We start from the raw sequence: 14743 nt of genomic DNA on the forward strand, positions 1-14743 counted from the left end.
GTCCGGGTCCAGATCCCTTGGACTGAGGAGACCCAGGTCTGCTGATCGTTTTTTTAAACCTTGGTGTTGACTATACAGCGCTGTAAGCCCTTCCCGGTCCTCCCAGATTTTGTGGAGGAATTGCATTCTTCGTGGAGCAGCCCAGCATCAGCGCCACATGGGTGGAAGCATTGTATGCCCTCCAGGGCGCAGAGAAGCTGGGTCTCCAGCATTTCCCGTCCATTGATTCCACGGTGGCTGCCTTAGTGCAGACACCCACTATTTCAACGCTGTCGCGAGACTTCTCCTGCCCAAATAAGCAGTGTAGGGTCACTGAGATGCACTTAAAAAGGGCATACAGCATGGGGATACTGGCAGCAAGACTAGCAAACACAGTTGGTCTGCTGACTGTACCAATCGCAGCTGCTGCAGGACCTGTCTGCCCAGCCTTCTCCTCATATTATTAATGAGCTGAGGGTGGTGAATGACCAGCTGCTCCACATAGTTCGGCACAGTGGCCAAGCTATCGGACGTAACCTGGAAGCCCATGTGGTTGCACGACGCCAGCTTTGGCTCTCCCAGGCCAAGGTCCCGGATACGGACAAAGCGTCGCTGCTCAACAAGCCCATCTCCCTCGGCTACATCTTCAGGTGATCAGAGATGTTACAGTGGTTTCAGCACGTGAGGGAGTCGTCAAAGCAGCTCACAGTGACCCACACATACCCAGTACCAGGGGCAACAGCAATGAAGACCCAGAGCTGCTGCTCCACAGATCATTGTGCGGACTGTCCCGGTGGCTGCTCCACCTGGGCCAAACAGGCAGTACCCCCGCAGAGACCCCAGCAGTGCCCTCAACAGAGGCAGCACCAGCCCAGCAGGGTCAGCAAAAGCAGCAGCAGCAACCCTGATGGGCTCCGGCCTCAGGCTCTGCACCCGTTCAGCCAGCACCACCTTCTGGCATGGAGGCAATGCACCATCTACGCGTGGGTGTTTGCAACCATCCACTCCGGCTGCTCACTCCAGTTTCGAGCCGGACCTCCTCCCTTCTAGGGGCTTGTGAACACTTTGGTGTCCGACCTCGCACAGGCCTGTGTCCTCATGCAATAATTGGATGCTTTACTCAGAAAGCATGCAGTTCGCCTTGTAGAACCCCCATATCAACATGAGGGTTTTCACTCAAGGTATTTTCTGGTACCAAAGCAGGACAAAGGGCTCCGTCCCATTTTGGATCTCAAAGGCATAAACATATTCCTGAAGGAGAGGAAGTTCGATGATAACTACCCGTCACATTCTCCAGTCTGTCCGGCCAAGCTACTAGTTTGTGACCGTGGACCTCCGGGACGAGTACTTCCACATCCCGATATGTCCTGGCCACAAAAAGTACCTCCGCTTTGCCTTTTGGGGCAGCGTGTATGAGTTCTGTGTTCTGCCATTCGTTCTGTTTCTTGCTCCCAGGACTTTCTCCAAATGCATGGATGCAGTTCTGGCACCCCTGCTGTTGCAGCGGGTCAGGGTCTTTAATTACTTGGATGACTGGCTCATCTGTGGCCAGTCGCAGGAGCAAGCCGTGTCTCATACAGCTCTAGTGACGGAGCATCTTACCCAGCTGGGGCTCACACTCAACCTGGAGAAGAGCTCCCTGCAGCCAGCGCAAGTTTTGGTTTTCCTGGGGATCAGGCTGGATTCCTGCTTCATGCTCACTTACTTGTCAGCCAACAGGGCATTGCAAGCCTGTCTGTCCTTTTTTCATCTCAGTCAGTTAAGGTGGTTGTTTTTTTGTCTTTATATTTATCTGAGGCACTGTTAGACGCTGGACATCTTTAGAGAATTAATTGTAGCCAATCAGTGAATTTCCAGATGCATTTAATATGTTGGCTGTTGCTGTTAGGATTCATTACACTGTAATTGCTTGTTGTCCATGTTTAATGATACTCCATTGGGGCTCCATGATCCATTCACTCTGAAGCTATGCTTGGAAGATATGAAATCAGAAACCATAGCGTGGTTTGTTGTGACATATGTTACTGTGTTGTGTGTATCAGATGTCATCTGGTGCATTTTGGGTATTTTTACAGTTTCATTACTTTTTTTCACTTCGTGAATTCACAATTCATATTATGGTAACGTGTCTGACAGGTTGAAGCTCAGTTTTTACTCGACTCTTTATCTGGTGTCCCCATTTTGTTAACATGTACACTACTTGTGAGGTATGTTGCAATTGGGCATGGGGTAACTATGTTGTGGAGAATACATATCAATGTTAGCACTGCAAACCTTTTTGCCTGTAAAATGCAAACTGAATTGATGATAAACAAGATAAATCATCACATCAATGTTGTTGAATAATGACGGTTTGGGTTTACACAAACACAACTCAATTCATGTGGATTGCCACTTTTTATTGTCTCATTATAAATGTACAACAATATTAGGAAAATAACATAATTAAAAAAATCTATGGATACAGAATCTGACAGTTAATATTGAATATCCCAGTGTTTCTTCCGTTTGCTTTATTATATCTATTATAAGACATATTAATGAACCATGTTTATATATATTTATTATTCATTAAACTGATGTACTTAGGTAAATTAAATATTGACTTAAAAAACTGAATGTTGCATAATGCATTACCAGCATTATTGATTTGGTAGTATTGTATTTTTAAACCATTTTAAAACATTACTCCGAATTTCCTTTGTATGAATTCCATAAATGATAGGATTAACACACGGCGGCAAGGTCGTACTTAACACGCCAATCATTTTCCTTGCATTTGGGGAGACATTTTGAAATCGCTGCACAATGATGCTGAATAACATAGTGAATTCAAAAATAATATAGACAGTTAAGTGAGTAGCACATGTATGAATGGCTTTGCTTTTACTTTGCCTTCTATATAAACATGTCATTAGTATTTTAATATAAGTCCAGACAATAACCAAAAAAGACAAACCGCTTAGAAAAAATGTAATAAATAAGCCATAAGTGTTATTTACAGTAGTGTCAGCACAGGATAAAAGAAATAAAGATGCATTGCTACAGTAAGCATTCACTATCTGTGATCTGCATCTCGGAAGTCTAAGAGTAAGAGCAAAGAGGATTATTATTAAAACGAATGCCCCTCCCCAGGCAAGGGAGCAGAGCTTCACCAAAGTACTAGTTGTCATTATGCTGTTGTATCTTAATGGGTCACAAATTGCAATGTATCTGTCATAAGCCATTGCAGTCAATATCAGTTGAACTGCTGAACCGTAGAAATGAATGCAGAAAGCCTGAATGACACAAGCTGCATATGAGATGTATCTAACCTCTGTGAGGAAGTCTGCCATTAATCTAGGCATTACCGCTGTGCTTCCAATCAAATCACAAACAGACATATTACAGATCATGAGATACATTGGCTCGTGTAGTGTCTTTCGAAAAACAATAACAGAAAAAACTGTAACATTTCCAATAAAAACAACCAGATATACTGCCAATGTTAACAGAAAAAGAGGGTGAGCAGCTTCAGGAGACACAATGAAGCCCTCTAAACTTAACATGGAAGAGTCAGCGATGGTGGTGTTCATCTTGTCCATAAGAGCTATTTGTAGTCAGGATAAAGAAAGGAAAAATGTTATTGCAGTTTTTATCTTACAGAGCAGTAGTCCCAATTAATCCTGTTTTTGTACATCTACGTTATTGTAATTAGGTTGGTTGAACTATGAAAGTTTTACCGGCAAGTAATGCTTTACTGTTACATACGACTATGCAAACAATGTTATCATGATGTGTCTTGAAAAATGAATTTAGTACATGAGATTGTGACCCATTTATAAATTGTCATGGGAATAGTAAATGTATTTGTTACTTTGGATACATGATTCAACCATACATAGATTTTATTCATTGTCTTGTATTTTCTTATTGGTCCACTTCAGAGCCTTCACAAATAAAAAGTACAAACACCTACCTTCCTTTCTTTACAATCACTCCTGTTCATTGCAAATATCTTGCAGGCAGCACTTTGAAAAATACAGCTTGTTCATTTTGTTGATTTTTATAGAATTAGAATCAAACAACTTAATTACTTAGTTCATTAAATAGTTCATTAAAGACTAAACTCTTTGAAAATATGACCCATCACTTCTCAACACTTTATTACTCTGTATTACCCTTTACCTTGGCATAAATGTAAGTTTCCTTCATACACAGAGATTTAACTACAGAATAAATAGTAAGCATGCAGAATCCTTGAAAACAGATATGCCATGCCCTGCTTTTTTAGTCAGCTACGTAAGCCTACGTACAGCCTACTATGCCTCAGTGTTTCCTTTTGTCTTAATAATTTAATAATAATAATAATAATAATAATAATAATAATAATAATAATAATAATAATAATAATCCCAGTGGGCACACGACGTTATACTGAAGTTGTGTATTGGTTGTATTGGAGTCGCAACGTCGGGCAACCAAAATTAAACCAAAAAAAAAACGACGGAAGCTTCCAATTATAAAATACAAAATATGCACGAGAGCACGAGAATGTCAACAAGACGCTCGAGCGAAATCACAGAAGGAAGCGCCTTGGTGAGAGACAGAGCCGTGTTATTTACATCCGTTACATCGACAAACAACGAGAGTCACACAGAAACAGACCCTTCCACATTTCAAGGTAAGGAAATTGAATTGATAAATATAACCTTAACTTGGAAACTGCAAATGTTAAAATTATTTAAGTTTACAGTGTTAAATGAGGACAATGAACTAAACTTCATTAATCTGCCACTAATGTCAATTGTTTGATTGTTTATTGATGTATTTCTTTATTCTTTACATAAATCTTAAAATTCCTATGCAAACTGTGGGGAATATAATTTATGCTTAATACATATGAGCCCAATTTTAAATGTACATTCTAATTGTAGTTTATGTGGCTGGACAACATGATGTATTTAGTGTGATATAAAACAAATCAGTTTCCAAACTATCAATAATAATAATAATAATAATAATAATAATAATAATAATAATAATAATAATAATAATATTTTTTAGGTCAGATTCTGACCTAATCACAACGTTATGATTCTGAGGTCTTTATAACATTCAGATTGCGACGTTGATACAACGTTGTGGTTCAGACGTCAGAAAAACTTCCATATACAACCTCATTCTGACCAATATCCAATACAATACGACGTCACTGCAACCAACTTTGCCCACTGGGTTATTATTATTATTATTATTATTATTATTATTATTATTATTATTATTATTAATAAAAACTTATTTCTTTTGAATAAAAACTTATTTCTTTTTTGTAGAAACATTTCATACTAAAGTCTCATTTACATGATGTACAATAGTATGTACACATCACCTAATACTCTACAGCAAATCACATATACTTCCTTTATTATATTAAAGTAGATAATATTGATTTTTCTATTTTCAAAGCTTTTTTTGACATTGACTCTGAAGTCATTTTCTCCTACCACCAAGCTATGTTAACTTTCAGCATTACAAATAATTGGATTCCATCTAAGCATTAAACCTGTGTTCTATGCTGCTTATAGAAAAGGGGTCAGGTAGAGACCTACTTCCTGTAACACAGTAAATGAATGGGGAGAGAGAATCATGCCACCGAGTAGTCGGCACTATATCAGATAAACAGATTTGAATCTCAATCAAAATGTAAATAAAGTCTGAAAAACACAGATGTCAACATCAAAACATTAAGAAAAAGTTGTTAAGCTAATGACAGATAAGAATATGTTTAAAAGCTTAGTCATCACTGTCTCAATACAAAGAAATATTATCTCTTCTGTGATATTATAAAATGGCTTACCTGGTTTTAAAATGTGTATACTGTACACAGGTCTTGAAGTTCCTTGTGAGATTCATGCATTCTAGACTCCTTCACCAGAACCCACCTTTAAAAAGGCAGTGTATACACTCCCATTGCAGCATTGCCATGGAATCCCGGTACGTAAACATGTAGTAAATCCACATGGGAGTGTCTTATGAATTGCTTCATATTTCAGTTCACCTAAGACACTTTCTGCCAAATTCCGTAGGGAATAGCTGATGTGGAAAACAATTCACAATTGCAGTTAATTCACAGTTGTACTTCATTGTATAAGGGCCCTTCACTAATTCATAGTTTTCAATATAAATATATTTTTATGTGTGAGTCAGAGAAAAGTGATAACATTAGAAACCTCACTACTTCATCCACCAGTTATGAAGCTCCGTACTGTAGATGACTGCAGAACATTCAGAAATGAAAAATATGGAAATTTAAAACAACAATAAATGAATATAATACATATGGAAATTAAAAATTTGAAATGGTTACAATACCAAAACTGTTTACCAGTTGCAATAAAACCCTGCTCCTCAGCTCTTCCCTTCTTGAAGTATCAGACAGGAATGACTGAAATCACTGAAATGAATTACCTATAAACCAGGTGCAATATTGGGAACAGGCTCAGCCAATTAGATTGTAGGATAGGACAAAAAGTCTAGTCACTAATGCATGTATTTGCCACAACTGTCATTTTTGTCAAAGTAAGGATGCTCTGTTACACAGCTATGAGAGACCTCTAAAAAAACAAGATTTTAACTAGATAAATAATGTGCTTAGTTCACTACATGGAGGGAGTCTTGATGTAAACAGATTCCTGCACTGCTTTTAAAGCAGATAGGTTCATATAGTGTGGTCACAAAACAGGTAGACACCAGCATCAAATAATTTAGTGCCAGCTAGTTACTGTATACATTTGCATTTCAGAATTTTTTTTTTTTTTTTTTTTTTTTTGATATTGCAGGGTTTGATAATTTAGCACAGTAGGTTCTCTGGTGTTAAACTTTCAAAACAGTTATGCAACAATTTTCAAAACAATGAACCCCAGAGCTGAGAAATTCCATCAATAAAAAAGATACTTTAATAAACTGTAATTTACTGTACAGCAAATCTGCATGAAATCAATACACCCAACCCAAAAGACCTGAAAAATGCTTCTTACCTGCTTTTCAAGTTTGTATGGTTCAATGGGTCACTTACTACCTTTTGAGAACCCACTTTGTTTTTTATTGTGTCCACGTCCACAAAAGCATGACAGAACACCTCTGGTCTTAAGAAAATCCTTAATGGTGATTCTCGTTCCTTTGTGAATTACAAAATTTCGAAATAATTATGTTTTTTCTTTTCTTGCTGTGACAGGGTAGCATCACAGTCCAGGCTGGTTAACGTCAGAAATTAGACCCAAGGACAGAAAGCTGTAGTTTTAAAGCGCTGTTGCACACATTATTAAACAAAAACACGCCCGAGGGCCAAAATAAAAGGTTTAAACAAAAGAATAACCATGTATAGACTGGGCATTCACCTTCACTACACCATTTGTCAAAATTACAATACAAACTCACTCCCAAACACCTCCAACAAACAAATGATTTAGCTTCATTTTTATACAGGTGGCCAGTCTACAATTAGGTCTCAATTATCTTATTGGAGAATTGTTCACAGGGACAGAATTAACCCCATCCCTGCCAATCCTACATTCTCAAACACCCACACACACACTATTTACACAAGCAAGGCTGTTGCACTGCCACACACCACCCCCCATTTTCTCAACACACATGGCCACCACCAGTCAACCTTGGAACACCAACGCCCTCTGATCTTGTCCTTTTTTCTCCCTCCCTTGTGGGTAGTTTGGCGGGCAGGTTGGTCAGGTTTGTGGTAGAGGTGGTCCCCTTGCCTCCTACTTCAGCCGTGGTGGTCCTGGGGCTTCTTCCAGGGGTGCCCGTTTAACCCCTCTTATGACCCCTCGGCTTTTGCACAGGGGAGCCTGTATGGAACCCATGTAGTTAGCTCTGGGCTTCTGTAAGGAGGTGCCCCCCTTTTTTACCCCTGGGCTTTCTACCTCCGAAGTCCTAGTGACTTTTCCCCAATCTCAGCTTTTCTATTGAGAGCTGTCCCAACTCTGGCAGTGGCACAGGGACTTCCTGTTGTGGTGATGCTGGCGGTGGCACGGGGCACTCCAGCAGTAGCAATGCTGGCACTGGTGAAGTTGGTAGTGGTGAAGCTGGCAGTGACGATGCCGGCCACGGTACAAGACAGTCCAACAGTCATGACACTGGGCACGCTGGCAGTGGCAGTGCTGGCAGTGGCAACACTGGCAGCAGAGCAGAGCACTTGGCAGGGGCAATGCTGGCAGTGGCAATGCTGGCAGTGGCGATGCTGGCCGCGGTACATCTAAATTAATTACAAATATAAAACAGAAAATAACTGATTGCATAAGTGTTCACCCCCTTTGCTATGACACACCTAAATAAACTCTGGTGCAACCAATTGTCTTTAGAAGTAACATAATTAGTTGAATGGAGTCCACCTGTGTGCAATTAAGGTGTTTCACATGATTTCAGGTTAAATACACCTGTCTCTGGGAGGTCCGACAGTACTCCAGCAGTGGCAATGCTGGTAGTGGTGATGCTGGCAGTGGTGATGCTGGCAGTGGCGCAGAGCACTCGGCAGTGGCAATGCTGGCTGTGGTACAAGGCACTCCAACAGTGATGACACTGGGCACTCTGGCAGTGGTGATGCAGGCAGCGGCATTCCTGCCATACAGACACTGGACCATCCTGACATGCAGATGCTGGACCCTCCGGATATGCGAACACTGGACCATCCAGACGTACGGATGCTGGACCCTCCAGATGCAGACTTGTGGACACTGGATCCTCTGCACGTGCAGCTGGTTTTCGTTGTGCTCACCTCAGTTCCTCCCATTCTGGCTCTGGAGACAACAGCGACTCCTCCCCGTTTTGCACTGGAGAAGGCAAAGACTCATCCCCTTCCAGCTGGAGACCACAGCGACTTCCCCCCTGTAGCATTGGAGATGACAGAGGCTCCTTCCACTTTGGCTCTTGGGCAGACAGCTTCTCCCTATCTGGTACTCAGGGAGGCATCACCTCCCTCTCTGACATTTAGGGAGGCAGCACCTCCCTCTCTGGCGCTGGAAATGATACCAGCTCCTTTGCTTACCTTCTGGGACCAGCCGCTCTTCCCCTTCTTCTTTGTCGGGTCAGGCAGTTTCTTCTTGTCCAGCATTCAGGCAGGCAGCTTCTCTTCTTCCTCTTGAACGGGGCAGTTTGTCCATAATTTTATTTTTATATATATTTTTTTTTTTAACTGCAGTGCTGCTCTGGGTCACAAGGGGCACTATCCTACTGCCACACCACATGTGACAGGGTAGAGTTGTGGTCAAGGCTAGTTACCATCAGGAATTAGACCCTGCAGTTTTAAAGCGCTATTGTGCACTTCATTAAACAAAACAAGCAGGAACAAACAAAGCATGGCCAGAGGGCCAAAATTAAGGGTTTAAACAAAAGAATAACTAAATTACCTTAATTATCTCTCCCCCCTGTAATCTCACACACCGCCAAAGGCCCTGTCTGCCTGGGGAGACAGGATAAGATCTGGTTATTTTGAAGTTCAGAGTACCCTTTGAACTCAGGTGGAAGATCCTGGTTTTCAAGATGCTGTTTCCCCTATATAGAGCGGATTTTGGCATAGGTGTTAAAAACATGATCACAACCGACAGAGACAGGTTCCTACAGGCAAGGTGTCGGGCTTCGGTTGGGGAAAGGAGGGGGCTGGTTTTGCCTTGCCTTTGAGTTGGGAAATGACCCTCGTGTCACATGACCTGAGCACATTTAAAAAGTTGCCTGATAGGCCCGGTGTGACTATGTGTCTGTTGCATTTAGGAACAAGATGTTGTGTGTCTTCACTTGCTCCATTTTTATAAGAATCTCTTTCTCTTCTAAGACTGTTTTTGGTAGAAAAGTGCCTCGCTATTCCTCCTTGGAAGCTGGCTTGCTCCTTCCTTTGGATGTGACGGTAGTTTCTCTTTTAGTCTTGGTGGCTGAGAAATGGCATCTGCTGTTTCCATCCTCGTCCATTTTGGATTTTGTCCTCCACAAATTGTTTTGTGTCTCGGTTTCTGGTCCGCATTCGCGCATTGTGCCAAACCGAGTTATAAAAAAATAAGAAGAACAAATAAATAATAACTCTGTTCTTGTCTTCAAACCGGTCACAGTTGTTTTAGTGTGCCGCGCCTTGTAGCTCCAGCTTGGCAGCTTAGCACATTAATACTTTGTGCATAGCATTCTGGGCCTCTTTCGGTGGTATATAGCACTCCTGTGCATAGTACCCCGTACATCCATCGGTACTCCGTGCATAGCCCCGGTGCACTGAGCACCCCCTGAGATGTGGGGCTAGCCTCCCCCCAGAGGACAGTGATAATTTGTGCGTCCAATTCCTAGGTGCTGATCGTGCCCGGTGAGCGCTGGCAGATGCCACCTTTTGTGCTGTGTGCGCTAGTTTTCAAAAGAGCTAAGAGGACAGACCATGCTGAGCTTTATTCCACCTCCTTTGGCTCTCCACAGCCTTTTCTGACACTCTTGAGGAGCCCCTCGCATGAGCCGTCTGCAAGCCGCAGTGCTCGGTTTGTGAATCACTCTCCAGAGCACAAGACCAAGAAAGTGAAGAAGCGCAGACACAGAACCTTACGGGCACAAATGACGCAGCTAACAAGCACAGTTGCAAATCGGCAGTCGTTGTTGGAGCGTCTTGTCAATTTGACAGCTCCTCCTGCACCCACTCTGGCTTTTAGGGTACTGGAGGCCCCCTGAGCTCCAGCACTCTTCCCTGCTCTCCTGCAGTCTCATCTGATTGAGGAGGAGCAGGACGATGTGATGTCCCTGGCCGCCTCCATGGACGAAGGCGAATTCGAAGGGGGAACAGAGGACCCCTCCTGTTTAGAGGGCTCCCCATCTGAGAGCTATATGGCTCCTAGCAGTCTGCTGGTGGACGAGCTAGCAGCCTTTGTGAGCAGAGCTGCTGCCCGGGTCCTCCCTTGGACTGAGGAGACTGAGGTCCGCCAATCGGTTTTTGAAACCTCAGTGTCGACTACACAGCACGGTAAGCCCCTCCCGGTCCTCCCGGATTTTGTGGAGGAGTTGCAGTCTACGTGGGGCAGCCCAACATCAGTGTACACTCAAGGACGCGGAGAAGCTGGGGCTCCAGGATTTCCACCCGTTGATTCTACGTTGGCTACCTTAGTGCAGACACCGACTATTTCAACGCTGTCCCGGGACTTCTACTGCTCAAATAAGCAGTCTAAGGTCACTGAGACGCACTTAAAAAGGGTATACAGCACGGGGGCACTGGCAGTAAACACCACACATTAAAACAAGTACACACAACAAGTTTAGCCTAGAAACAGAGGACACAGAGCACCAGTACTGTACAACACATAAACAGCCAGCCCTACACAGACTCAAATGCCATTCTAAAAAAATGTGTTTTTAGTTGCTTTTTAAAAATATCAACAGTATTCGAATCTTTTATTTTCTGTGGGAGAGCATTACAGAGCTTGGGTGAATAGCAACTGAAGGCCCTATCTCCCATAGACCAAAGCCTAGATTGTGGCACTGTTAAAAGCCCAGCATCTGTAGATCTCAGGTTTCACACAGGAGAATATACAGTTAACAAATCAGAGATATAGCTAGGAGCCAAACCATTCAAGGCCTTATATGTTAACAGTAGTAATTTAAACTCAATCCTGAACTTAACAGTAAGCCAATGCAGAGATGCCAGGACAGGTGTAATATGTACAAAAGATTTAGACCTTGTTAGGACTTGAGCAGCCGAGTTCTGAACATATTGTAGCCTATTAATAACACGTTTAGAGGCTCCAGCAAACAATGCTGTGATGAGTCAAAGGGGTTTCGGTCTGCAATTCAGCCTCCCAACAGTAGAAGGCATCAAACCAACTCGGGATTTCCCTTACCAAGGTCTTGTGACCATGACAAAAGTCATCTTTTTAAGGGGCGGCACCTTGGTGAGGGGCGGAAGTACGAGTATGTAAATTCCAGCCACTGGAGTCAAGTGAAATTAAGGATACCTGTCAGTTTGGGATTGGTGATCCACTGACTACCGGGGCGGGGTTTGCATACTAAAGGGAACGTGCTACTGTGTTCGGGGTTGGTCCTAAGGAATAGAGGCGGGGAGAAACAGGCTGGAGGGTACTTGGTTGTTGTGGACTGTGTCACGAACGGGGGCTTTACTAACTGGTTCTTTTCTGTTTTTATTCCTTTTGTTTTATTTTTGGATTAAAGCAGAACGCGACGAGGACTAAGAGGCTCCCGTTCCTTTGTTTTTGATTACTCCCGCACTCCCTCCCTCACATCCTTTTTTATTATTTTTCTTTTTTTCCTCGTGTAATATTAAATAAAATTTTAATTGTTACACGTAAATCACTGTCTGGAAAATCCATTTGTACTCACACGCCTCACAAATGCATTACAGTAGTCGAGTCGGGAGGAGACATAGGCATGCACGAATCTCTCTGCATCACGTAGAGAGAGAATAGGTCTTCAGTGAGCTATGTTACGCAGATGGAAAAAAGACGCCTTTGTAACATTTCGAGCATGAGCTTCGAAAGTTAGATGAGGATCAAAAATAACACCAAGATTTCTCATTCGGAACTCGCTTTAATTTCAAGCTCATCAATAGCCAAGCTGAAGTTCCCCGCATTACTCAACTGACACGGAGAACCCAGCAGCATAACCTCTGTCTTATTTCCATCAAACAGTGTGAGAGTACAGAAACAGCTATTGAGGTACTCGGTTTAGCTTGAAGATAAATCTGAGTGTCTTCTGCATAAGAATGAAAACTAACTCCACGGTGTCGGATTGTCTGGCCAAGTGGCAGCATATAGATATTAAATAACAAAGGCCCTAGAATAGAGCCCTGTGGGACACCTGTGGAAACCGTACTAGAAAAGGACGAGTATGCCCCCATCGAGACAGATTGTTTCCTTTCTGACAGATAAGAATTAAACCAGCACAATGCAGTACCAGAGATACCAGTAGAGGTCTCTAGGCATCTAATAAGAATATCATGGTTGACTTTGTCAAATGCGGCACTAAGGTCAAAGAGGACCAAGATAGATAAGGTTCCAGAATCTGCAGCAATGAACAGATCATTTACCACCTTTACAAGAGCTGTTTCTGTACTGTGCAGTGATCTAAGTCCAGATTGAATGGGGTCTTACAGAGTATGTTGCAATAGGTGATTTGATAATTGGTTAGCCACTCTACGTGCCAAAAACAGTAGATTATATATAGGCCTATAATTACATGATATCTCTGGGTCTAAGGTAGGCTTTTTTAGCAATGGTGTGACTGATGCACATTTAAATGAAGACGGAACTGTACCAGTGCTTAGAGACAAATTGACGATCTTAGCCACAACTGAATTTACGGCTGGAAAATTAGCAACGATAATAGATGTTGTAATAGGGTCCAGAGAGCTGGTTGTAGGATTCATTTTAGACATGATTTTTGTCAGGCATGATGGCATAACCTCAGCGAAGTCTGAGAAAAGGGGCCCCATAAATTCTGTTGTTAAAGGTGACAACACACCAGGCATGGAAGAAGATACAAGCTCTTGTCTAATGTTGTCTATTTTAGTTTGGAAAAATTCCTGGAACTCATCACATTGCTCTGTAGAGCCAGAGGGAGTGGACTGACAGTTTGGCTGCAGCATTCGATTTATAGTTGAAAAAAGATGGTTCATCAGAGCCATCCTTGATAAGGCTGGAAAAAAAGGATGATCGTGCTGAAGCAGCCTTTCACTTGGCGGTCATGTCAGCCAAACGTTACATGCCCTTTCCATATAAGGTTCCTATTTGCGCTTTGCCAGCAGCAGTGATAATGTTACTTTACACACTAACCTGGCTATTCTGCCTAAGGTTGTTTCACAGTTTTACTTGAACCAATCAGTGGAATTGGAGGCTTTCCACCTACCCACCTTCTCCTTTGAAGCAGATCAGAAACTTAATACACTCTGCCCTGTCAGGGCACTGAGGTGTTACATTGATAGGTCTTATTGGTGTGTTATGGGTTTTGTCACATTGGATAGTGGATATGATCCAGCTGGCTTATGAGCTGGTTAACCTACCCTCTCCAAGTGATGTTACAGCTCACTCCACTAATGTGACTATGACGTCTTGGGCAGTGTTTCATGTGGCATCCCTGCCTGACATTTGTAACACTGTCGAAGTATGAACCACACCTCACACGTTTATGAGGTTTTATTGACTGAATATGGCTACTTCAACAGCACCTTCTGTGGGGTCCAGAGTCCTTCATGCAGCTTACCGTCTTGCGTAACAGCTTTCCAGTTAGGCTCACGTCAGGGCAAGGCTTGTGGCTGCTTTGGCTCACTGCTCCGGCTTGGGTATACATTTCCCAACTCGTAATGGTTAAGTGAAATGCAGTATGATGAATTGTCATCCAGAATCGAAAACATATTATAATTTCTCTTTAGATGCGATATCCATGTACTACGATATCCATGTATACAAACATGTACATTCTCCATCCTTCAACAGCAGTATTGGTACTTAATATCAACCCAACAAAAGGAATATCTGTCGTATCTGTTTTCCCACAACTCTTATGAACAGGCTTTGTTTTTGTTCTCCAGAGCTCATATCTTCAACTCATTGTTTAGTTGTTTTGAAACTGTGTCTTATGTTGACTTAATGATGCAATTATGTATTTATCTGAGGCACTGTTAGACTCTGGACATCTTTGGAGAATTAATTGTAGCCAATCAGTGAATCTCCAAAGGCATTTAGTACATTGGCTGTTGCTGTTAGGATTCATTACACTGTAATTGCTTGTTGTCCATGTT

General features: G+C 42.4%; 1 protein-coding gene across 1 annotated transcript; it reads right to left on the reverse strand.

Annotated features, from left to right (window-relative positions):
• Positions 1-2565: 2565 nt before the first annotated feature.
• Positions 2566-4638, reverse strand: LOC121321284 (olfactory receptor 4Q2-like). The gene has a single exon (XM_041260184.1). It carries the CDS (start codon positions 3561-3563, stop codon positions 2622-2624), a length of 942 nt encoding a protein of 313 aa, XP_041116118.1. The 5' UTR covers positions 3564-4638; the 3' UTR covers positions 2566-2621.
• Positions 4639-14743: the final 10105 nt, after the last annotated feature.

The sequence above is a fragment of the Polyodon spathula genome, chromosome 9 (assembly GCF_017654505.1).
Source record: "Polyodon spathula isolate WHYD16114869_AA chromosome 9, ASM1765450v1, whole genome shotgun sequence".
Classification (NCBI taxonomy): Eukaryota; Metazoa; Chordata; class Actinopteri; order Acipenseriformes; family Polyodontidae; genus Polyodon; species Polyodon spathula.

What these genes read in the sequence shown, in the direction of transcription:
- LOC121321284 (XM_041260184.1), bottom strand. Translation starts at nt 3,563, where the DNA reads ATGGACAAGATGAACACCACCATCGCTGACTCTTCCATGTTAAGTTTA.